Source organism: Eretmochelys imbricata, chromosome 11 (genome assembly GCF_965152235.1).
Source record: "Eretmochelys imbricata isolate rEreImb1 chromosome 11, rEreImb1.hap1, whole genome shotgun sequence".
Classification (NCBI taxonomy): Eukaryota; Metazoa; Chordata; order Testudines; family Cheloniidae; genus Eretmochelys; species Eretmochelys imbricata.
In genome coordinates this window covers 2,060,822-2,083,612 of record NC_135582.1, presented here as the reverse complement: position 1 = coordinate 2,083,612, position 22,791 = coordinate 2,060,822, and the positions used below count along the sequence as shown (strand labels likewise).

At 59.0% G+C, this 22,791-nt stretch overlaps 1 protein-coding gene across 1 annotated transcript in view; it reads left to right on the top strand.

Moving 5' to 3' along the window:
• Window positions 1-5,225: 5,225 nt before the first annotated feature.
• The window catches only part of WNT10A (Wnt family member 10A), a 47,662-nt gene continuing 30,096 nt past the window's right edge, over window positions 5,226-22,791 (top strand). Inside the window, exons 1-2 of the mRNA XM_077829929.1 lie at window positions 5,226-5,287; window positions 10,780-11,042. Of these exons, the coding sequence (XP_077686055.1) occupies window positions 5,226-5,287; window positions 10,780-11,042 (325 nt within the window). The remainder of the gene's footprint in view (window positions 5,288-10,779; window positions 11,043-22,791) is intronic.

Genomic DNA, 22,791 nt, shown 5'->3' with positions numbered 1-22,791 from the left:
TGCGAGTCGGCCTCTCCCCCGGCACCCCGTGAGTTCAGCTCTCGGGGCGGGAGCCTCGGTGTTCGTGCAGGCCGGGCCATCTCTTCCACAGAAACCGGGTCCCACAGCCGGTCCAAACACTTAGACCTGAGTATCAGAGATTTCAGCTCTAGGGGTCACTTAACAAACCAAAAACTCTCTATGGAGCCTAATCAGCTCTGTCTTTAAACAGGGGCAGGGGCAGGTCCCCACCTGCTCTCTCGATGCCCTCAATCAGCACAGGCTAAGGACAGTTCTACTGCCCTTTACTCCTACAATAAAAACATTTCATTACCTCCCCCCCCCCCCGCATTCAAGTGATTTGTAACCCAGCCCCAGCCAAAATCCATCACTTGAGCAACACGGCTCTGTTTGCTGGATACCTGGGTAGATTAGGTGTGAATGTAAATACAATCTGGTCCTGAAGCCTACCCCACTGCCCGCCCCAGCTCATCACGAGCTGTCAGGGAGAGCTCCATTAGACTTTGCTTACAAATCATCATTTGAAATGGTTAGGCTGACCAGCATCACCGACATGAAGGCACTGACATGATCATTAAAAACAACAGCTGTAGAAGGAAGCTTGTCTGTCTTCATACTTTTCAAATCTGTGATACTTTTTCATATACAGGTATTTTATCATACCCTGCATATGCTTTTCAAGTGTGTATTAATGTTTCAATTTCAATTCAAATGTCCAAACGATCATTAAATTGGCAACACTGCATGTAATTAGTTCACAAAACTGGGGGTGGGGAGGTGTTTGGAAAATTCGGAGGGGGTAGGGAAATCCCTGCAGGGACTCCTCCGTGCCCCCTCCTGGCTGGGGGATCCTTCTGGGCCCCCTCAGTGGGCGAGCCTGGGGGCGACCTGGCTCCAGGAGCACTGAGCAGAGCGGCCGGGTGCCCAGAGCTGCCACGGGCCTGTATCGGCAGCGGCTGGCTGGCACGGCTGCCCCGGTCCTACCGGTGACAGGTGAATTCTGCCCCGGCCACTCCTGCAGCCCTTCCCCACCAACACAGGAACCTACCCCTAAGTGGAGCCGGTTACTGGCAGCCCCCATTTACACAGCAAACCCCAACAGGGCAAGGTCTGGAGCTGAGGGAGTTAGTGTTCCCTGGGCCCCTCCTCTCCGACCCACCCCCAAGGGCGGCTCCGCCCGGCCCCTTCCCACCAAGTGGGGGACCCTCAGCGATATCTGGGACACCCCCCTCCCCGCAGGCATGAGCCATTGTCCGGGGACGACAAGGGCCCGGCAGCCAGCACTGGGACGCCAGGGCACCAGAGACAAGGGGCTGGATCCTGGAGCCAGGAGTTTGCGGAGCAGGCCCAGTGGTGCTCTCCAGGCTGCCGGTTGCTTTGGGGTTTCGCAGCTGGGAGCGAGGGCACGGCTGGGTCCCAAGAGAGGAGCAAAGGCTGGAGCTAGCCAGGGGCACTGCAGGGAAAGGGGACCCACAGACAGCTGCAGAAATACGGCGAGGAGCCAGGGCACCCAGAGAAAGGCGGGGGGCAGGTTACTGGGGGTAGGGGGGCAGCTCGGTGTGCCGGTGCTGTGGAAAGATCCCCTTGCCCCACCCCCAGTCAGATCACTCGAGGGGGGGCGATTTTATGGGCAGCATGGGCACCCCTCCCTCCTTCCCCGCACAGGTTCTGGCGAGCTCCTTCCCACTGGACAGCGGAGGGGGCTCTGTACCTTGGGTCCCGCCCGGGGCCCTGCACTCCGTTGCCCCGGCCCATCCCGCACTGCGACCCCGCACCCGCCCTGCGGATGAGCCGGGGCGGTGGCAAGTCTGGGATGCTGCAGAGCTGGAGGGGCCGCAGGGCAGGAGCCGGGGAGCTGCCCGGAGCAGCAGGTGCAGGCCGGGTGCCGCGCGTCGCTCTGCTGGTGGCCAAAGTTACCGGGGATGGCAGTGCTTCCCCGGGAGTCCGCCCGGCGGCCGCCCCCCAGCTCCGGCCGCCCCGGGGGGAACCAGGGCCAGTTTACGCTCCCAGAAATCAGCGGATCTGAGGCCCAGAGACTGGTCCAGGCGCACGCAGGGAGTCGGTGACAGAACGGGGCCCGGATCTCCTGAGTCCCAGCTCGGTGCATTAACTCCCAGGCCACCTTCCGTCCACCAGCGTCCGGGCTGGGCTCGCTGCAAGGGGAGGTACTCTCCGGAGGGGAGTCTCTCTGATCTCCGGCCTGGGACTATTTCGGAGCACTACCTGCGTGCACCCCCCCCCCCACACACACACACACACAGGGTGTTTCTCTCTCCACAGCCAGTTACCAGGCCTGGAAAGGTCCCGCCCGGCCCAGAGAGACTTGGCCTGAATGCCGCATCCTTCGCAGGCCGACTCGCTCGGGCAGGAACAGAGCCGTGTGGACACAGCCAGCTCCCCACTGCAACAACCGGCAGATCTGAGGCAGAGCCCCCCAGGCCAGCCGCTGCCACGGGGCCCCACATGCAAACCGCCGGCCCAGGGTTACCGGGATGCAGGGAATAAGGGGCGCTTAGTTAGAGGTAAACAGCAGATCCGGAGCCCCACTGCTCCCCCCACCCATCACAACCCCACCGCAAGCTGGAGACTGCTCCGGCCCCCCCGCGTTGCGGCGGGCATCAGTGACAGTGGCTGCCCCTTTCCAGGCAGGGCCCAAGGCGGCCGGGGGGATCCAGGGAGCAGACTTCAGGGATGTGAGTAAGGTACAAGCCGAGACGGGGACTCGCAGCACCCACACGCTATCTCCATCAGCACAGCCATACGCCATGGGGATTTACACACCCACCTCCAACACGCTATCTCCATCAGAACAGCCATACGCCTAGGGGATTTACACACCCACCTCCAACATGCTATCTCCATCAGAACAGCCATACGCCTAGGGGATTTACACACCCACCTCCAACGTGCTATCTCCATCAGAACAGCCATATGCCTAGGGGATTTACACACCCACCTCCAACATGCTATCTCCATCAGAACAGCCATACGCCTAGGAGATTTACACACCCACCTCCAACATGCTATCTCCATCAGCACAGCCATACGCCATGGGGATTTACACACCCACCTCCAACGTGCTATCTCCATCAGAACAGCCATATGCCATGGGCATTTACACACTCACCTCCAACGTGCTATCTCCATCAGAACAGCCATACGCCTAGGGGATTTACACACCCACCTCCAACGTGCTATCTCCATCAGAACAGCCATATGCCATGGGGATTTACACACCCACCTCCAACACGCTATCTCCATCAGCACAGCCATACGCCTAGGGGATTTACACACCCACCTCCAACATGCTATCTCCATCAGAACAGCCATACGCCTAGGGGATTTACACACCCACCTCCAACACGCTATCTCCATCAGCACAGCCATATGCCATGGGGATTTACACACCCACCTCCAACGTGCTATCTCCATCAGAACAGCCATACGCCTAGGGGATTTACACACCCACCTCCAACATGCTATCTCCATCAGAACAGCCATATGCCTAGGGGATTTACACACCCACCTCCAACATGCTATCTCCATCAGAACAGCCATATGCCATGGGGATTTACACACCCACCTCCAACACGCTATCTCCATCAGCACAGCCATACGCCTAGGGGATTTACACACCCACCTCCAACATGCTATCTCCATCAGAACAGCCATATGCCATGGGGATTTACACACCCACCTCCAACACGCTATCTCCATCAGCACAGCCATACGCCATGGGCATTTACACACCCACCTCCCACATGCTATCTCCATCAGAACAGCCATATGCCTCGGTGATTTACACACCCACCTCCAAAGTGCTATCTCCATCAGAACAGCCATATGCCTCGGTGATTTACACACCCACTTCCAACATGCTATCTCCATCAGAACAGCCATATGCCTAGGGGATTTACACACCCACCTCCAACGTGCTATCTCCATCAGAACAGCCATACGCCTAGGGGATTTACACACCCACCTCCAACGTGCTATCTCCATCAGAACAGCCATACGCCTAGGGGATTTGCACACACACCTCCCCCTCCATGCACACATCCTCACCTCCATTCACTCACACATCTGCACACCCACATGGGCAGGCCCAGCCCTCTCAAAGCCAGGCACACCCCAGCCATGCTCCCGGACCACATCCCTAGACACACCTTCACAACCATGCTGTCAGGCCCACACCCCTCCTCCAGCTACACCCATGCACCAACACCTCCGCCCCCGCCCCGCCCCCCCCCGCCCGCACGCCCCCTCCCGGGCAGGCCGTGTGGCACGCTCCCTCCCCGCCCCGCCTGCCCCGCTGCCGCTGCCATCCTCTGCCCCCGTCCTTCCCCTGCGGGCTCCTGCCCAGACGTGTCGGGACGAGGGCTCCGGGCGCCGAGCAACGCAGCGCGCGGCGCGATCCCAGGCAGAGCAGCCGCCGCAGCCCCTGTGCGAGCCCGGCCCGGACGCTGCCCGCTGCGCTCTTCGCCAGGGGACGGTCCCAGGCGGCTGCGGGGCGCAGGGAGGCGCTGAGCCGCAGGCAGCTGGAGAAAGCGGCGGCGAGGAGGGAGCAGCTGGGGCTCCACTTGCGCCTAAGAGATCCAGGGGAGCTTGCCCTCCCCCCACAAGGAGAGGCACCCCGCCCCCCCCCCGCGCGCCCAGCCCCAGGGACCGGAGCGCCCCGCCCGGGGCGCACAGGACGGGGAGCTCTGAGCAAAGCGAGGCAGAGTGACAAAGAGGGAAGCCAAGGGGGGGCTGCGCAGGGGGGGCAGCCTGCCCCCTCACTCTGCCTCTGCCAGCGCCCTGCAGCTAGGCCCCCCTCCCCGCGCTGGAGACTTGGGTGGGGGGCGGAGGGGCAGGACCTGTCCACATGGAGCCTGGAATGAGAGCAGCTCTCCCCCCTGCAAGCAGCCAGCAGCTCCTTGGAACTTGGATGTCCTAGTAGAGGGGGGAGCGGCCCTGCCTGGCCCATGTAGTTGGGGTTGTGTTGGGGGTGGGGGGCTATGGGCTGCCTGCGGCGAGGATGGCCCCGTCCTTCTGGGACTGTCAACCCACCAATCCAGGCGGGGGATCCCTGAGGTCCTGAATAGCAGAGGGAAGTGCAAGAAGCAGCGAGAAGAGACAAGAACCAGCAGCAGCCGGGGAAACCACCACGGGAAACCCAAAGGCCCCACCGCAAACCCGAGCCCGGCGCGGCTGCCAAGCCCCGCACCGAGCCAGCGGGACACGAGATGGGTCTGGCCCTGCTGCCCGGGTTCTGCCCCCTGCTTCTCCTCGGCCTCTGGCTGCGAAGGTAAGAGAACTCCCGCCGCGCTCGGGCTCCCACTTCCTAAACTCGCCTGTTTCTAGCCGTGGTGGGGCCTTTAGGACCCAGGCTTGTGTCTTGGCCAATGGTCCCTCGGCAGCTGCCCTGTGCTCCCGGGAGATGAACCGCGCACCCGCACACGGGCCCTAGGAGAGGAGATGTCACTTCGGAGCCTTGTGATAATCACAGCGCCCTGTGCCTCTCCGGAATGCAACGTTTACCCAGATTGTCTCTGTTCTGTGACGGATTCGGGAGGATTATTTCCCCCGTGTGCTAACCCCCCTCCACCCCCGCCTGCTCCAGATAATCCGGGCTGCGGCTGATCGTTTCCCTTCCTAGAGATCTCCTCCGTCGTGTGGAAATTCTCCCCGCAGGGGGATTTGCTTTTCCTCGCCAGTGCCATGGAAGCCGCCTCTGCTCGGCCTTGCTTTCTGGGTCAGGCGCTGATTGGAGGACCAGCCGGGCGAGGGCCTGACTCCCGGCTCACCTCCACCGCGGCGTAAACCGGGAGCCGCGTCCCTCGAGTTGCCCCGTGCGGAACCCCGGCGGAAGCCAGGTCAGAGCCCAGCCCCTGCCGGGCCCACCTGGCCCGCAGAGCAAACCCCGGGAAGGGGGAATTGTCCGTCTGAGGTGGGGACGGTCTGCTGGAGACAGAGCCCAGCGACTCCTGTCCCGCTCCGAATCGGGTCCTCTCCTGCTGTAGTATATGGAGAAAATAAGTTCAGAACCAGCTGTCCCGCCACCTGCTCGTGTCTAAAGGTAGCGTCCCCCGGCCAGGCCGGGCTGTCTAATTGGCTCCGCTCGCCCGCCGGCAAATGACTAACAATTCAGGGCTAAGGAGGGAGTTTTGTCCAAACTGCGGCCCAGGGCTCCTGGGTTCTTTCCCCAGCTCTCTCACTGCCTTGCCGGCCCGAGCTGGGGCAAGTTGTGTCCCGGGGTCGGTTCTAGGGTCCCATGATTGGGGGGAGTGGGTATTTGGGGGAGCTCAGCTGTCCCTATTTAAAAAACAACCTCCCAGGAGTCGAGGGGCTAGTTGGACCCCTGGAAAATCTTGGATTCACACGTACAAGCCAGTCCATGTGGCTGCCGGGGCGGTATTTTGCTGGGGTTTATTGAACACGAAGACTCGGAGGTTAGGCCAAGCTCCGTGCCTCTGATGGTCTCCTGGGGGATAGTTTGCCTTTCCTGGACTGGACAGAGGGGGGTTTCTGGGGGAGGTGCGGGGCGCTCACCGACCAGCCCCTGTGCACGGTGGGGTTCGGGAAACGCCTGGAGAGCCTGGCGCTGGGCCCTACAAATGGAAGCGCAGCCGGGGGGTGTTGTTAGTCCAGGCAACTCGGGGTCTGTCCGTGCATGGAGGGTTCGGCAGGTAGCTCTGCACCCCCTCCCTGGAGGGGAACGGGACGCCCCTGTGGCCACCCGAGCTGGGATGCTGGGGGTGGGGTGCGGGGGCCGCTCCCTAAGGGCGGGGCCAGGAGAACCGAGCTCTTTTGGTCGTTAGGTCTCTGCTTTTCCTTTCATCCCAAATCCGAGGGAAAGAGAGACTGGGGGTGGGGAGCCGGCTGGTGCCCCACGTCGAGTTCCGGGGGGGACTCCCACCTTCCCCCCTTTGCATGCCATGGTCCTCCCCCGCCCCCCCTTTTCCGCATCCCAGGGCCACTCCAGGCGTCTTCCTTTGATCTCCCCTGATCCCCCGCCAGCTGCCAAACTTCCGGGCGGCGGGCAGGGAAGGGTTAAACTCCCCTGTCTTTTCCTCCCCTGGCTCGCTCCAGCTCCTGTTTCTGGGCTGGCTTTTTTTCTTTTTTCCCTTTCCTCTCCTTCACACAGAATGTGTTGACGCCGGGACGTGTATTAATTAAAGCCGCAGCAGCCGGTGACCCGCGGGCCTTTCACCGTGAAATCCTGTTTAAACCCACTTAGTCCGGGGGGGGCGGGGGGAGCGAGGCAGCAGCGCCAGGGGATCAGAGAAGAGGATGACAGCGGCGGCACGTGATTTCCAGCCGCCCTGGCACGTTCCTCTCCCCCCCCCCCATTGGATTGGGGCGGGCGGGCCTGGGGGGAGAGGGTGAAGCGAAGGAAGAATAGGGGCAGCAGACCTGGGAGTCAGGGACGGGCGGGGCTGGGGAGGGCTGGAAGCCTCTTTGCTCGGGACATGTACAGCTGGACTCTGCTGCAGGACTGATCCTGATCTGACAGGCGGGTGCAAATCCGGAGTGACTCCGACTCAGGGTCAGGACTTGGGGAGCTCCCTGCTCTGGTTGTTAAGGTTGCTCCCGCTCCCCTAGCGGGGTCACTCCGGATTGGCGCTGGAGCAGGCTGAATTCTGAGCCTGGCCCCGCGGCACTGAAGGGGAGAAAGGGCGTGGCTTTAGCCCCCAGTGTAAAACAGCTTCCAGGGGAACAAGCCTGGCCTGGCTGACAGTCCTGATGGGAGACACCCCCCCCCCGACCCCCGATGAATTACAGCCAGAGCAGGTAGCGCCCAGCCCCCCTCCAAGCGAGTCACGCCTCCCTACAGCGCTCCAGTCACCTGGGTGGCGGGCGGGGCGCTTGGCCTTTTAAGACGCCGGAGCTCTGGGGCTCTTCTCTGCCTTTGGCGAATCCTAGAGAAAGGCCCGAGTGGAGCGGCAGAGCGGGTAGCTCTGTGGCAGGTTCAGAGGGACCCTCCGAAGGGAGGAGCGGAGAGCCCGGTGCCAGGCCTGACTCGGACAGACCCTGGGAGCTGGGCCCAAATGAGGAGCTCGGGGTCTGGTCCCTAGCTATGAAGGGGCGAGGCTGTGCTGTCCCTACTGGACTTTCTGATCATGCCCCTCTCGGACCCTGAAATTAAACCAGGTGGGGAGGGCGGCCTGGTCCCTGGTGCCAGCGACAGGCCCGGGCCCACTGCGGTGGGCCTGGAAGTGCCGACCTGGGAGCCCCACGCCGAGGAGCAGCTGAAATGGGAACTGGCCACAGCCTGGGAACACAGCGCCCAACGTGACCGAAGAGGAACAAGCCAGCCCGGGCCAGGCCCGACACTTCCCAGCGGGTGCCAGAGAGCCAGCGGAGAGTCGCCGGGCAGAGCCCAGCTTGACTTTCAGATCCCTGGCAAGAGGGTCTAGGGCACAGAAGCCGCCGCGGGGTGGAATGTGAGGTTCTGCCCCGGATCGCCAGTGGGGAGCGAGACAGCAGCCAACGGGCTGGGCTCCGGTCTCACCTTTCCTGCAGCTCGCACACCTGGCTGGGCTGCAACATGGGCACCTGTCCCCACTCCCCACACCGGCGCCCCACAGCCCAGGGCTCGGTCCTTGTCTTCAAGGTGCTCCAGGGGTCCGGGCTGGAGGCCCGCGCAGAGCTCTGCTCCTCGGGCCCCACGGGGCGTTCCGCTTTCGGGGGGAACAGAGCATCCTTAGGACTGGACCCTGACTGAGGGAGGAAGGACCATCCCAAACCTCCCAGCCCCTGCTCCCCGTGCCAGGGGCACATCTCTGGCCGACACAGAGCCCTGGAGGTGTTAGAAAACCCAACCCGACCACAACTCACACCCCGGCACGCACAGCTCCCCGTCCCGGGGAGGGCGAGAGAGAGACAACCCCCGGGACAGATGGCAGCCGTGTTGTTTAATGAAGGGGCGAGGCTGTGCTGTCCCTACCGGACTTTCTGATCATGCCCCTCTCGGACCCTGAAATTAAACGAGGTGGGGAGGGCGGCCTGGTCCCAGTGACAGGCTCCGGGCCCACTGGGGTGGGCCTGGAAGTGCCGACCTGGGAGCCCCACGCCGAGGAGCGGCTGAAATGGGAACTGACCACAGCCTGGGAACACAGCACCCAAACGTGACCGCAGGTGCCCAGATACCAGGGTGAGGGGCGTGGGCCACGAACCTGGATAGACCAGCAATAGAATTTCAACATGGCTGACGTGTGAGCCGTGCGTGCTCCGCCCACGCCCATCCCACAGGAGACACAGGGCCTGCCGGGGCTCAGGGAGTCTGATCTCAGTGACAGCCCTGTGAACCCGGGGTAACTGCCCTGGAGGGGGTGAGCCCCCTCACTGGCTGGCCCTCTGCTTGGTTAACGAGCCAAAAGCTTAGGTGGTCACCCAAACCGGGCCTGGGTCTCTGGGGTTGGCTGGCTGTCTTTGGGTCCCCACATGTCCTCCCACCATCCATCCCTGTATCTATCCCCATACAAATCCATCATCCCTCCCCACACCACCCATCCTTCCACCCATCCTTATACACCCCCTCGATCTGTCCCATACACACCCACCATCCAGCCCCACTCCCCTCCAGCCATCCAGCCTTCCTCATAGGCTCCCTCTATTTATCTATCCTCATACACCCCCAGCATCGGTCCCCACACACCCTCCCACCATCCATCCTCATACACCCCCTCTACCTATCTAATCTACCCCATACCCTCCGATCTGTTTCTACACCCTCCCCCCCATCTAGCCATCCACCCATTCATCCCCAAACACCCCTCTGTCTGTCTGTCTGGTTCTCTTCGCCGCCCTGTTCCACACATGACAGGTGTGGGTCACCTCACTTGGTGCATGACTAGAAGGTGCCCAGACACTGCAGTGATGGGCTGGGATAAGATCCGGTAGAGAAGAGTCCTGTCGAGTCCTGTCCGGCCCGAGGCAGAGCTGAGATGCCCGTGGAAAGCAGGCTGCTGCTGGGGATTTCTGGCTGCTTTCGGGCAGGGTTTGGCCCCGGTCTTCCTTGGCGCCCCCAGGGTCTGGAGCAGCAGCCCCCCTGGAAAGCACAGGGGAGGCAACAGCTTTGAGCAGCCCAGCCCGGTGTTTGGGGCTTGCACCCTGACCTCGCCGGCATCTCGCCCCCGGGTCTGGGTCACAGACACGCCCCAGGAGCCGGGGGCTCCTCTGGGGAGCGGCACACTCTCCGCCTGCTGGGGCTTCGTTGCGGGGGCTCCAGTGGGGGCAGTTTCTGCGCCTGACCGCCTCTTTTGTTGGTCCTTAATTGATTCATCCGGGAATAAAACGGGGTGGCTCAAGTTAGAATCCTCTGATCCTGGGGATCCCGAGGCCGGGGATTGGTGCCCTGGGGCAAGATCCTGACACCCTTGCCCCCCAATCGGCTGATTGGGGAGCCCACCCCGCCCTTTGCCAACACCCTAGAGTCCCCTGTCTCCATCCTTATCCCCCCGCCTTGGCCAGCTCCGTACCCATCCCCCCATCCCCTCCCTGGCTTCCGAGCCAGCCCCCCATCCCCTGCCCCGACTCCCCAGCCCGCTCCAAATCCACCTCAGAATCGCTGGCCTGGGTGGCGGTCTCTCTGGGGCCTGGCTCCACCCGACGCCCCGGCTGCCCCCCTCCGTGTGGGGACTTTGCACCCAGGGGCGGGGGGGGGGGGGGGGTTGGGAAGCGACCCCGTGACTGGGTCTCTGCGGGGCTTTCCCCTCCCCCCAGCAGACCCCTGGCGCCAGGGATGGGCGAGGCGGCAGGGCAGGGCGCTGAGCCGGGCTCTCCCTTCCCTTCCAGCTCCTGCCCCAATGAAATCCTGGGCCTGAAGCTGCCGTCGGAGCCGGTGCTGAACGCCAACACCGTTTGCCTGACGCTGCCCGGCCTGACGCGCCGGCAGCTGGAGGTGTGTGTCCGCCACCCCGACGTGACGGCCTCCGCCATCCAGGGCATGCAGATCGCCATCCACGAATGTCAGCACCAGTTCCGGGACCAGCGCTGGAACTGCTCCAGCCTGGAGACCAAGAACAAGATCCCCTACGAGAGCATCATCTTCAGCCGAGGTAAGGGCCGGGGAGCCCCCGCCCCGCCTTTGGGCACAAGGCGGGTCCCCCTCACCTGCCGCCAGGCCCAGGGACGGGTCCTGGACCAGGCACCCGCGGCCTCGAAGTGACCTGCCCAGGCTGGGAGCCAGTGGGAACCCCAGGGTGCGGCTGGGCCCTTTTGTGTCCCTACAGCCGAGGCCCGTTTCTTCTCCGCTCACCCCTCCCGTCCCCTGCGCACGCCCAGCGCCTGCCCCAGACCGTCCCCGGCTCCTTTCTGAGCCCCAGCCCCGTTTCTGCGCCCCTCGCGCCGGCGGAGCTCTCCCGGGCCCCCGGGGATGTCTCTCCTGCAAAGCGGGGCCGCGGGGTCTGTCTCAGGAAGCGCCTGGGAAATGCAGCCAGCTCTGGGGTGGGACGTGGCAGCCCGCCAGCGGCAGCGCCGCAGGACAGGATGTGAACAGGAATCTTGTTAATCACTAGGAAGCGCAGGGGAAAGGAGGGGATTCTGGGGGACCGGATGTGGTCCTCCACATGGGAGTTTGGCCCGGGCAGTGGGGTAACCACCCCAACTCCTCACCTCCAGGCTCGGTTCCTGCAAGGCTGTACCTAGGGCCGGAGCCGCCTGCCCGGAGAAAGCTCCAGCGGGTCCCGCTGCCGAGGAACACAGGGATCCCCCTGGCATCCGACTCCCTGCTCTGGGATCGTCCCCCAGCTCCAGGAGAGACGCCCCCCTCTGTGACCCGACCCCCACCACAGCCGCCCCTCCCGCGGGAGCAGTGACACTTGTTCCGTGGGGGGCGCCAGACCCGTGGTGGGAGCTGGGCCCCGGCGGTGGAAATCGGGGCCCAGACCCCTCCGGGACAGCTGTCCTTGCACAGCCTTAGGCGTCTCCCTGAACCTGTGGCGCTGGGCCCCCTCACCTCTCGCTGATTTCAGGACAGGGTTCTGGGCACCCTGCAGGATCGGGCCCGTGGCAGCTCGCTCACGGGAGATGCCCCCGCCTTGCCAAACAGCTTTCTCCGGGGCCTGCCCAGTGCTGGGGTCAGAGTCCCCTGCATCGCCCGAGCCGGCCCAGCCCAGTGTCTGCTTCCAGCCCTGTCGCCCCAGGGGGTCAGAGGTCCCTCCCCAGCGGTGCAGGGGCCCCCAGGAGCGAATTTCAGGGTAAAAGTAACGGCAGAGCTCAGCTCTCCCTGCTCCCAGCCGCCGCTAGACACACTAGCGGAGCCGGATTCCCACCCACGAGAGAAACTCCGATTTCCAAACCACCCAGAAAACTACCTGTGCACACGGTGACATTAGTGGGAAATAACCTAGCCCCAGGGCCCACCGGGGCTCCCGAGGCCGGCCAGAGCAGGCCGGGAGACGGGGAAATACTTGGCTAATGAATTTAGAGCTGGAGCTTTGAAAGCCTCCCTGGCGGGAGCCGTCCTCACTCATGCCAGTAGGGTCGCTGTCTCCAGGGGGAGACTGACCCCGGGTGGGAGGAATCCGGATTAGATCCGAGTTTATTCGCAACGCAACGCTGAAGACGCCAAATGTCATCCCAGGTCTGTAACTAACCTTAGGGCCCAACCCCCTTCGGTGTAAACCTGCTGGCGCCTCACTCCCTACAGAGCCGCAAGGGCTGTTTCCTCCGACCAAAGACCAGCTTCGGTGGAAGGGCCCAGGGCGCAAGGTGCAGCTTCCCGGCAGGAAGGGGGCTGTCACAGCTGAGAGGAATCAGAGCCTTTCCAGACACTGGCTGCCCCTGTCCCGTGTGGAGCCTCCTCGGGCGCCAGCGGACGAGTCGGCCTGTCTAGCTGCTCTGTTGGGCAGAGTTTCAGAACGACAGGACCGAAGCTGGCCCGGGCTGAGCCGTCGAGTTGTGTCTGGGATCCGAAGCGGGACGGGAGACAGCGGGGCTAGGACGGGGCCGAAGGCTCCCAGCCAGGGCCGCGGGGCTCTGCACTGAGGCGGGGCGTTGACCGTCTTCCTCCCCGATGTGGAATGGGGTGCACCGGGTGCCAGGGTGCTTCAGGCCCGCCAGAGCTGGGGGGCGCTTCAGAGGGACCCCGCCAAGCCAGGGGAACGGGGAGGACAAGAGAGTTTCTCTCCCCGCCGGTGCTGGAGGCAGGACCTGGGCTAGATGGGCCGCTGCTCCTCTGACCCAGGGGGACAATTCCTAGCTGCGGATTTGTGATGACTTTGATCTCGGCCCATGTGTAGCATGGACGCTGGGAAATGTTATTGTCGGCTTTGGGGCGGGGGGCAAACGGGCGGTTCTCAGCTTCCCAGCAAACATCAAATCCCGCCCGCGGCTCGGAGGGCTGCCTGGGGCTTTGGAAAGAGACGTCGATGTATCTATCCCATGACTGAGGATCTCTTGCGCCCACTGGCTAGGGGCTAGGAGCCAGCGCACACGGTCCCCGGCCCTGCCAGGTGGGCTCGCTGGCGGGTTTCCAAGCTGCTCCAGGTCTCTGGAGAACGCGGCTCCGCGCTCCGCTTTGCAACTCCTCCCCAAGCCAACCAACCAACCGGCCGTGAGAGCAGGGGCCGCTAATGGCCTCTCCCGAAGCCCCAGCCGACCGGGCTCGGTGCAGCTAACGCGCGCGGCTCCCCCGGGGGCCAGGCTCCGGCTCCGGGCGCCCGCAGGCTCGCTGTTCCTAAGCCGGAGTGACAGAGCCCTTGAATCTTTCATCGTCTTCCCGCCGCTGCGCCATCAGCTCAGCCGGGCGTGAGCCGCCCTCTGAATTATTTTGGAGTCCGCTCCGGCGCCTCGCTCGCTCCGAATCCGGCCGCCCCGCGCCCTGCCCCGAGCGAGCCGCCCGGGGCGAAAGCCAGCCGGGGGAAGTAATGGAAGTCGACTGGCAGAAGAGCCTCGACAAAGAACAGCTGCGAGCGAATCCCCGGGCCCCAAACCTCTTCCTGCTTCGGATCAAACGCGGAGCTTGGGCACAAGCTCCAGGTGAACAGAAACGGTCCGGTCCTCGGAGCTTCAGGCGCCGCTTGGGGTCTTTCTATTGCACCCCTCATCCAGCGCCTCTGCAGTGAGTCTGCCTGGGCCCTGGAAATGCAGCCCCCTCTGGGGTGGGACCCCGCTGCCTCCAGCAGCGTCACACAACAGTTCAGGACAGGAAGTGCAGCTGAGTGCTGGGTTCTGTAAACACTGGGGTTTTAGAGAGGGGAATAAACCGCCTGAGCCTAAAAAACAAGGAGGAGTCTGGAGGCACCTTAAAGACTAACCGATTTATTTGGGCATAAGATCTCCTGGGTAAAGACCCCACTTCTCCATGCATCTGAAGAAGTGGGCTTTTCACCCACGAGAGCTTATGCCCAAATAAACCCGTTAGTCTTTAACGTGCCACCGGACTGCTCCATGTTTTTGTGGATCCAGACTAAGCCCCGATACTTGCCTCCTGAGCCGGGCTCTGGCCGCGATGTGCAGCTGCACCTGGATTCTTACCAAGGGCATCCTGGGCTCCCGAGTGACCCCCAGTGGGCAGCGCCTGGGATTTTACATCTCCCCGGGGAGTTGGCACCTCCACGGGCATGGCGCCCTTTGCACCTCTGGGGGCCTGGCAGGGATGCAGGGTGGGTTTTCCTGGGGAGGTCTCCCATCCGAAGGCTCTGAGCTCTGCAGAGCCTGCGGGCTCAAAGCCCGAGGCAAGCGAGCTGCTAGCAAATGCTTCTCCGAAACGTCCAGGGCCTCCAGTCAGGCTCCCCTACCTCCCTTTTTCTAACCTCAGCCAGCCCCCGCACCAGGCACTCTCCTCCCCAGCTCCCGTCCCAGCCTCCGCCCCTCGCTGACTCTCCCTGTGGCCAGGTCTTGGCAGCTTTGGCCCTGTGTCTTTGGCAGCTTTGGGCCCTGGCCTGCGCGCTCCTCAAACCCCAGCCACACCAGGGCGTTCCGGGCTTGGAGAGACGCCCTCTCCGCGGGGCCAGGCAGCACGGAGCAGCTGGCCGGCCCCACCAAGATTCGTGCCATTGCCAGGAGGCTGTTGAGATACAGGGGAGGCGCTAGCAGGGCCTGATGGCTTCTTGGGACTGGTTCCTCCCAGTCAAGCCCCGGCCCAGCTGTTCCCAGCCAGCCCTACCAGTGGCACAGCCAGCAGGTCTGGGAGTGGCCTCCTCGCGTACGGGTGTGGGGGTCATTTCAGGGAAGGCACGTCTCACCAGGCCTCATACAGACAGGGGAAGACCCGTGCCAAGGGTGGGTTTTGTGAGGCAGGCCAGGGGCTTGGGGGTGCCAGAGCCAGGCAGGCGGGGGCAGTATTGGGTCTACAGCATAATGATGAATGCAGATAGCTTCTCCGTCAGCACAGGGTGCTCTGCCTGCAGAGCGTGGCCCTGCTCAGGGGCCTATGCGGGACAGACCTGGTCCATCGGTCTCGTGCCAGGTGACACTCCCTCCGTCTCCACCGGTTGTTGCGGGTGTCTAGGTATAGCAGCCACCCTCCATTTCTTTATGGGTAGAGGGGAGGCGGGTCCCGGAACGTGTCTCTTGTAGCCTGGAGCCATGGGCTGGAGTCGGGTGCGCATGGCCATTCTCTGCCCCATGCTGGAGACATTGTAGGCAAACCAGCCATCGGAGTGGCACATGAGCTGGGATGGGGGCCCCGGGGTGCTGTGTGCTACAGAGCCACAGCGGACTTGATCCCAGGGGATTTAGGTGCCTAAAGACGTTGACTGGCACCTGGCTTCAGAGGGGCCAAGGCAAGTTTGGTGCCTAATTCCCATAAATTTCAAAAATGCCTGTAGGCACTTTTCAAAATCCCATTTATCTGCCTCTCTGGGCACCTAAATCCCTTGTCCCATAGTGCCCGCCCTAAAGAGCTTAAAATTCAAATAGGCAAGTGTGGCGGGGCGGGACTCACTCCTGCAGGCTGGCTGGGAATTAGCTCATTTTCCAGCTCCGGAGCGCTCTCTGCAGGTCGGTCTTGTTGCTGCCGCTGCCCCTGTGTCTCTTCCAGACCCAGGTGCCGCTTTGTCTGGGGGTTCTGCCCCAGCAGTGTCCCCACGGTCTCTGGGTCTCCCCTCCCCAGGGAACCCCCAACCCCCTAATCCCCATCTCACCTCAGTCTTTGGCTACTGTCAGTTGCCATCCAGCCCCCGCTACCTATAATTGCCACTCATCATCGGCAAGGGGGGTCTGGACCTGCTGCTTCTGCCTACCCTTGGGCTGCCCTCTGCAACCCCAGTACCCTTTTCTTAGGCCTTCATCAAGGCCTGCAGCCCAGGGGTTTCTCAGGCTGGAGCGCCCCAGCTCCTCTGGCCTTTCCCCAGCCCTGCTCCACTTTGGGTACCTAGCTCAGCTCCCAGCAGCCAGGCTCCTCCCTCTCAACATCTCAAGAGAGACTGGCCCACTGCCCGCCTATAAAGGCCAACGGGGCCCTGATTGGGGCATGGCCGCAGCTGTGGCTGTTTCCCCAATCAGCCGACGCTTGCTGCTTTCCTTAGCACCAGCCTTCCAGCAGCCTCAGCCCGCTCCCAGGGCTGATTTCAAGCCCTTCAGGGCAGGAGCGGGTGACCACCCCGCTACAGCAAGACACCAGGGAAAGGCAGCACAGAGAGGTGACGGTCGGTGGTCTCCTGAGCCCCACTGCAGCACCCTAGCCACTTGGGCCTGGCTCCACGGAGGTATTTAGGCTCCTCCTTTCCACTGAAAGGTGCCTAGGGGTCTTTGTGGATCTGGGCCTGACCACCCTGAAAACAAGCAAGAGCCCTGGGCTGTCCCTGCGACTGGACTGGCAGTGGAGAGCGGCCGTGTTCTCAGAGCGGCGCGTTCGGAAGGTGCATGGAGGCAAGTTCCGATCTGCATGGAGGAATTTAGTGTCTGGCGTGTTGCCACAGCCGGATAGGTTCACCTGCAGTTTAATTAGGAAAAGAGGGAGGGGGAGGGAAGAGGAGAGAGAACAGGAAACATGTTGCAACTGGCTGCATCCCCAGTCCTCGGAGGAGCCGGGCACCCACTCTGCCTCTTTGTGTAGGCAGAACTCCTGGAGCGGGACAGCTCTTGGAAGGCCATTGGCTTGGCCCTGCTGACACCATGCGATGGGCAGGGTCTGGAGGCTTGGCTGAAGGCCCCAATTCCTGGGAACTTCCAGGAGCCTCCTGAACCAGTCAAACCAGACCAGAAATCCAGGAGATTTGGGAGACGTCCAGTGTTTGCTGTGTCAGGCTGGGAACGGCACCCATCAGCCATTCCCAGCCAGGTCCCAGGAGCACAGAGAGCCAGTACCAGGAAAAGTGATGGGAAAACCTCAGCGGAAATTTCTCCAAACTCAAAAAAACTGCCCGGGGTTCGGTGGCAGGTTCTGGTTGGTTCTGATTGCGGCCCAGAAAGAGCCAGAGCCCTTTAATGGGGAGAGGTGACTGCACGACTGCAGCTCTCCATCCAGCTCCACTTGGCCCACACCAGGATAGTGTTGACACCAGCAGGAGGTCTAGGTCCCTAGGTCTAGGTCCCACGCAGCAGGCTCGTTTGACCCAAACAGGCCACATTGCATGCTGGGATTGTCTCTACAGTTTCTGCATCCCCATTAAAGAGGAAGGCAGCTGTAATTGGCTCAGTGTAATGCAAATTAATTAGTGTGACCTTTTTATAAGTACATGGGACGCAGGACGCCAGCCAAACGATCAGCGGAGCCACTGGATGATGGAAGGGCTAACAGAGCACTCAAGGAAGACAAGGCCCTTGTGAAGAAGCTAAATGCGTTATTTGCATCAGTCATCGCTGGCAACTTTGTGAGGGAGGCTCCCACACCTGAGCCATTCTTGTTAGGGACAAACCTGAGGAACGGTCCCAGACTGAGGCGTCAGTCGAGGAGGGTTTGGAACAAATCAATACACTGAACAGCAATAAGTCACCAGGACCAGATGGGATCGGCCCAGAGCTCTGAAGAAACTCAGATGTGCAACTGCAGAACTGCCAGCCGTGCTTAAATCCGCCTCGGGGCCAGACGGCTGGAGGGGAGCTAACGCCACGCCACCTTTTAAAACGGGCTCCAGAGGCGACCCCGGCAGTTACAGGCCGGCGAGCCTGACTTCGGTACCGGGCAAACTGGTTGAAACTAGAGTAAAGAACAAGAGGACTTGTGGCATCTTAGAGATTAACCCATTTATTTGAGCAGAAGCATTCGTGAGCTACAGCTCACTTCATCGGATGCATACTGCGGAAAGTACAGAAGATCTTTTTATACACACAAAGCATGAAAAAATGGGTGTTTACCACTACAAAAGGTTTTCTTTCCCCCCACCCCACACTCCTGCTGGTAATAGCTTATCTAAAGTGATCACTCTCCTTACAATGTGTATGATAATCAAGGTGGGCCATTTCCAGCACAAATCCAGGGTTTAACAAGAACGTCTGGGGGGAGGGAGGGGTAGGAAAAAACAAGGGGAAATAGGTTACCTTGCATAATGACTTAGCCACTCCCAGTCTCTATTCAAGCCTAAGTTAATTGTATCCAATTTGCAAATGAATTCCAATTCAACAGTCTCTCGCTGGAGTCTGGTTTTGAAGCTTTTTGTTGTAATATCGCATCTTTCATGTCTGTAATCGTGTGACCAGAGAGATTGAAGTGTTCTCTGACTGGTTTATGAATGTTATAATTCTTGACATCTGATTTGTGTCCATTTATTCTTTTACGTAGAGACTGTCCAGTTTGTCCAATGTACATGGCAGAGGGGCATTGCTGGCACATGATGGCATATATCACAGTGATGGATGTGCAGGTGAACGAGCCTCTGATAGTGTGGCTGATGTTATTAGGCCCTGTGATGGTGTCCCCTGAATAGATATGTGGGCACAGTTGGCAACGGGCTTTGTTGCAAGGATAGGTTCCTGGGTTAGTGGTTCTGTTGTGTGGTATGTGGTTGGTGGTGAGTATTTGTTTCAGGTTGGGGGGCTGTCTGTAGGCAAGGACTGGCCTGTCTCCCAAGATTTGTGAGAGTGTTGGGTCGTCCTTCAGGATAGGTTGTAGATCCTTAATAATGCGTTGGAGGGGTTTTAGTTGGGGGCTGAAGGTGACGGCTAGTGGCATTCTGTTATTTTCTTTGTTAGGCCTGTCCTGTAGTAGGTGACTTCTGGGAACTCTTCTGGCTCTATCAATCTGTTTCTTCACTTCTGCAGGTGGGTATTGTAGTTGTAAGAATGCTTGATAGAGATCTTCTAGGTGTTTGTCTCTGTTTGAGGTCAGGGTGAAAGCTGGAGGCATGTAGGTAGGAATAGCGGTCAGTAGGTTTCCGGTATAGGGTGGTATTTATGTGACCATCCTTTATTAGCACTGTAGTGTCCAGGAAGTGGATCTCTTGTGTGGACTGAACCAGGCTGATGTTGATGGTGGGATGGAAATTGTTGAAATCATGGTGGAATTCCTCAAGGGCTTCTTTTCCATGGGTCCAGATGATGAAGATGTCATCAATAGAGTGCAAGTAGAGTGGGGCGTTAGGGGACGAGAGCTGAGGAAGCGTTGTTCTAAGTCAGCCATAAAAATGTTGGCATCCTGTGGGGCCCTGCGGGTACCCATATCAGTGCCGCTGATTTGAAGGTATACATTGTCCCCAAATGTAAAATAGTTATGGGTAAGGACAAAGTCACAAAGTTCAGTCACCAGGTTAGCCGTGACATTATCGGGGATAGTGTTCCTGACGGCGTGTAGTCCATCTTTGTGTGGAATGTTGGTGTCGAGGGCTTCTACATCCACAGTGGCCAGGATGGTGTTATCAGGAAGATCACCGATGGATTGTAGTTTCCTCAGGAAGTCAGTGGTGTCTCGAAGGTAGCTGGGAGTGCTGGTAGTGTCGGGCCTGAGGAGGGAGTCTACATAGCCAGACAATCCTGCTGTCAGGGTGCCAATGCCTGAGATGATGGGGCGCCCAGGAGTTCCAGGTTTATGGATCTTGGGTAGTAGATAGAATATCCCAGGTCGGGGTTCCAGGGGTGTGTCTGTGCGGATTTGATCTTGTGCTTTTTCAGGGAGTTTCTTGAGCAAATGCTGTAGTTTCTTTTGGTAACCCTCAGTGGGATCAGAGGGTAATGGCTTGGGAAAGTGGTGTTGGAGAGCTGCCGAGCAGCCTCTTGTTCATATTCCGACCTATTCATGATGACAACAGCACCTCCTTTGTCAGCCTTTTTGATTATGACGTCAGAGTTGTTTCCGAGGCTGTGGATGGCATTGTGTTCTGCACGGCTGAGGTTGTGGGGCAAGTGATGCTGCTTTTCCACAATTTACTCTCCTAAAAAACCAACCTTCCACACAAACTTCCTCGTGGCTGGACTTTACTAAAACTAGACAAGCCATTTACAACACACACTTTGCTTCTCTACAAAAGAAAAAGAACACTAAACTTTCTAAACTACTACTTGCCACAAGGGGCCACAGCAATGGTTCCCTCAACCCACCCAGCAATATTGTTAATCTATCCAACTACACTCTCAGCCCAGCAGAAGCAGCTGTCCTATCTCAGGGCCTCTCCTTCTGCCCCTCCACCCCCACGAACATGATACAGTTCTGTGGTGACCTAAAATCATATTTTCGACATCTCTGACTCAAGGAATATTTCCAACACACCTCTGAACAACATACTAATCCACAGAGGCCTCCCTACCAACACTATAGAAAGAAGGATTCTAGGTGGACTCCTCCTGAAGGTCGAGACAGCAGACTGGACTTCTACATAGAGTGCTTCCGCCGACGTGCATGGGCTGAAATTGTGGAAAAGCAGCATCACTTGCCCCACAACCTCAGCCGTGCGGAACGCAATGCCATCCACAGCACAGACCCACCCCTGGAACCCCATTAACAGGGTTCTTGTTAATCCCTGGATTTGTGCTGGAAATGGCCCACCTTGATTATCATACACATTGTAAGGAGAGTGATCACTTTAGATAAGCTATTACCAGCAGGAGAGTGGGGTGAGGGGAGAGAAAACCTTTTGTAGTGGTAAACACCCATTTTTTCATGCTTTGTGTGTATAAAAAGATCTTCTGTACTTTCCGCAGTATGCATCCGATGAAGTGAGCTGTAGCTCACGAAAGCTCATGCTCAAATAAATTGGTTAGTCTCTAAGGTGTCACAAGTCCTCCTGTTCTTTTTGCGAATACAGACTAACACAGCTGTTACTCTGAAACCTAGAGTAAAGAACAGAATTGTCAGACACAGAGATGGACGCAATATGTTGGGGAAGAGTCGACACAGCTTTTGTCAGGGCAATCAGGCCTCGCTAATCTATTAGCATTCTTTGAGGGGGGTCAACAAGCATGTGAACAAGGGGGATCCAGTGGCTGTAGGGTACTTGGACTTTCAGAAAGCCTTTGACAAGGTCCCTCACCAAAGGCTCTGAAGCAAAGTAAACTGTCATGGGATAAGAGGGAAGGTCCTCTCATAGATCAGGAACTGGTTAAAAAAACAGGAAACAAAGGGTAGGAATAAATGGTCAGTTTTCACAATTGAAAGTGGTAAATAGTGACGTCTCCCAAGTATCTGTATGGGGACCTGTGCTATTCAACATATTCATAGATGATCTGGAAAAGGGGGTAAACAGTGAGGTGGCTGTTTGCAGATGATACAGAAGTACTCAGGATAGTTACGTCCAAAACTGACTGCAAAGCGTTATGAAGGGATCTCACAAAATTGGGTGACTGAGCAACAAAACGGCAGATGAAATTCAATGTTGATAAATGCAAAGTAATGCACGTTGGAAAACATAATCCCAACTATACCTATAAAATGATGGGATCCAAATTAGCTGTGACCACTCAGGAAAGATCTTGGAGTCACTGTGGATAGTTCTCTGAAAACATCCACTCAATGTGCAGTGGCCGTCAAAAAAGCAAAAAGAATGTCAGGAACCATTACGAAAGGGATCGATAATAAGAGAAAATATCATAATGCCACTATAGAAATCCGTGGTATGCCCACACCTTGACTTCTGGTTGCTTCATCTAAAAAAGAAATTAGAATTGGAAAAGGTACAGAGAGGGGCAGCAAAACTGAGCAGGGTGATGGAACAGCTTCTATGTGAGGAGAGAGTAATAAGACTGGGACTGTTCATCTTAGAAAAGAGACGACTAAGGGGGATATGACAGAGGTCTATAAAATCATGACTGGTGTGGAGAAAGTAAATAAGGAAATGTTATTTACTTCTTCTCATAACACAAGAACTAGGGGTCACCCAATGAAATGAATAGGCAGCTGGTTTAAAACAAACAAAAGAAAGTATTTCTCCACACAAGGCACAGTCAACCTGTGGAACTCATTGCCAGGAGATGTTGTGGAGGCCAAAAGTATAACTGGATTCAAAAGAATTAGATAAGTTCATCAATGTTATTAGCCAGCTGGTCAGGGATGCAAGCCCCTGCTCTGGGTGTCCCTAAACCTCTGACTGCCAGAAACTGGGACTGGACAACAGGGGATGGATTGCTCGATAGTTGCCCTGTTCTCTTTGTTCCTTCTGAAGCACCTGGCACTGGCCACTGTCGGAGACAGGACACTGGGCTAGATGGACCCTTGGTTCTTATATTCTCCTGGTAAACTGTCCACACTCTCTTGGTTGGCTCCAGTTTGGGTACATGGAGACTGCACAGATGAACGCTCCCAAGCATTCTGGACACTGGAATCTGAGCCGCAGCGGGGACGGGTGTTTTCAGAACTGCTGTCAGATAGCACCTGGTTCAGCAAGGTCTTTACGCCTGGCCACATGGGGGTTTCTGTGAGAGTTGGTGGGACTGGCTGGGTCAGAGCTGCAATGTCCTGGGGAAGCTGACTTTCCCATGGCCTCTCTAATAGCC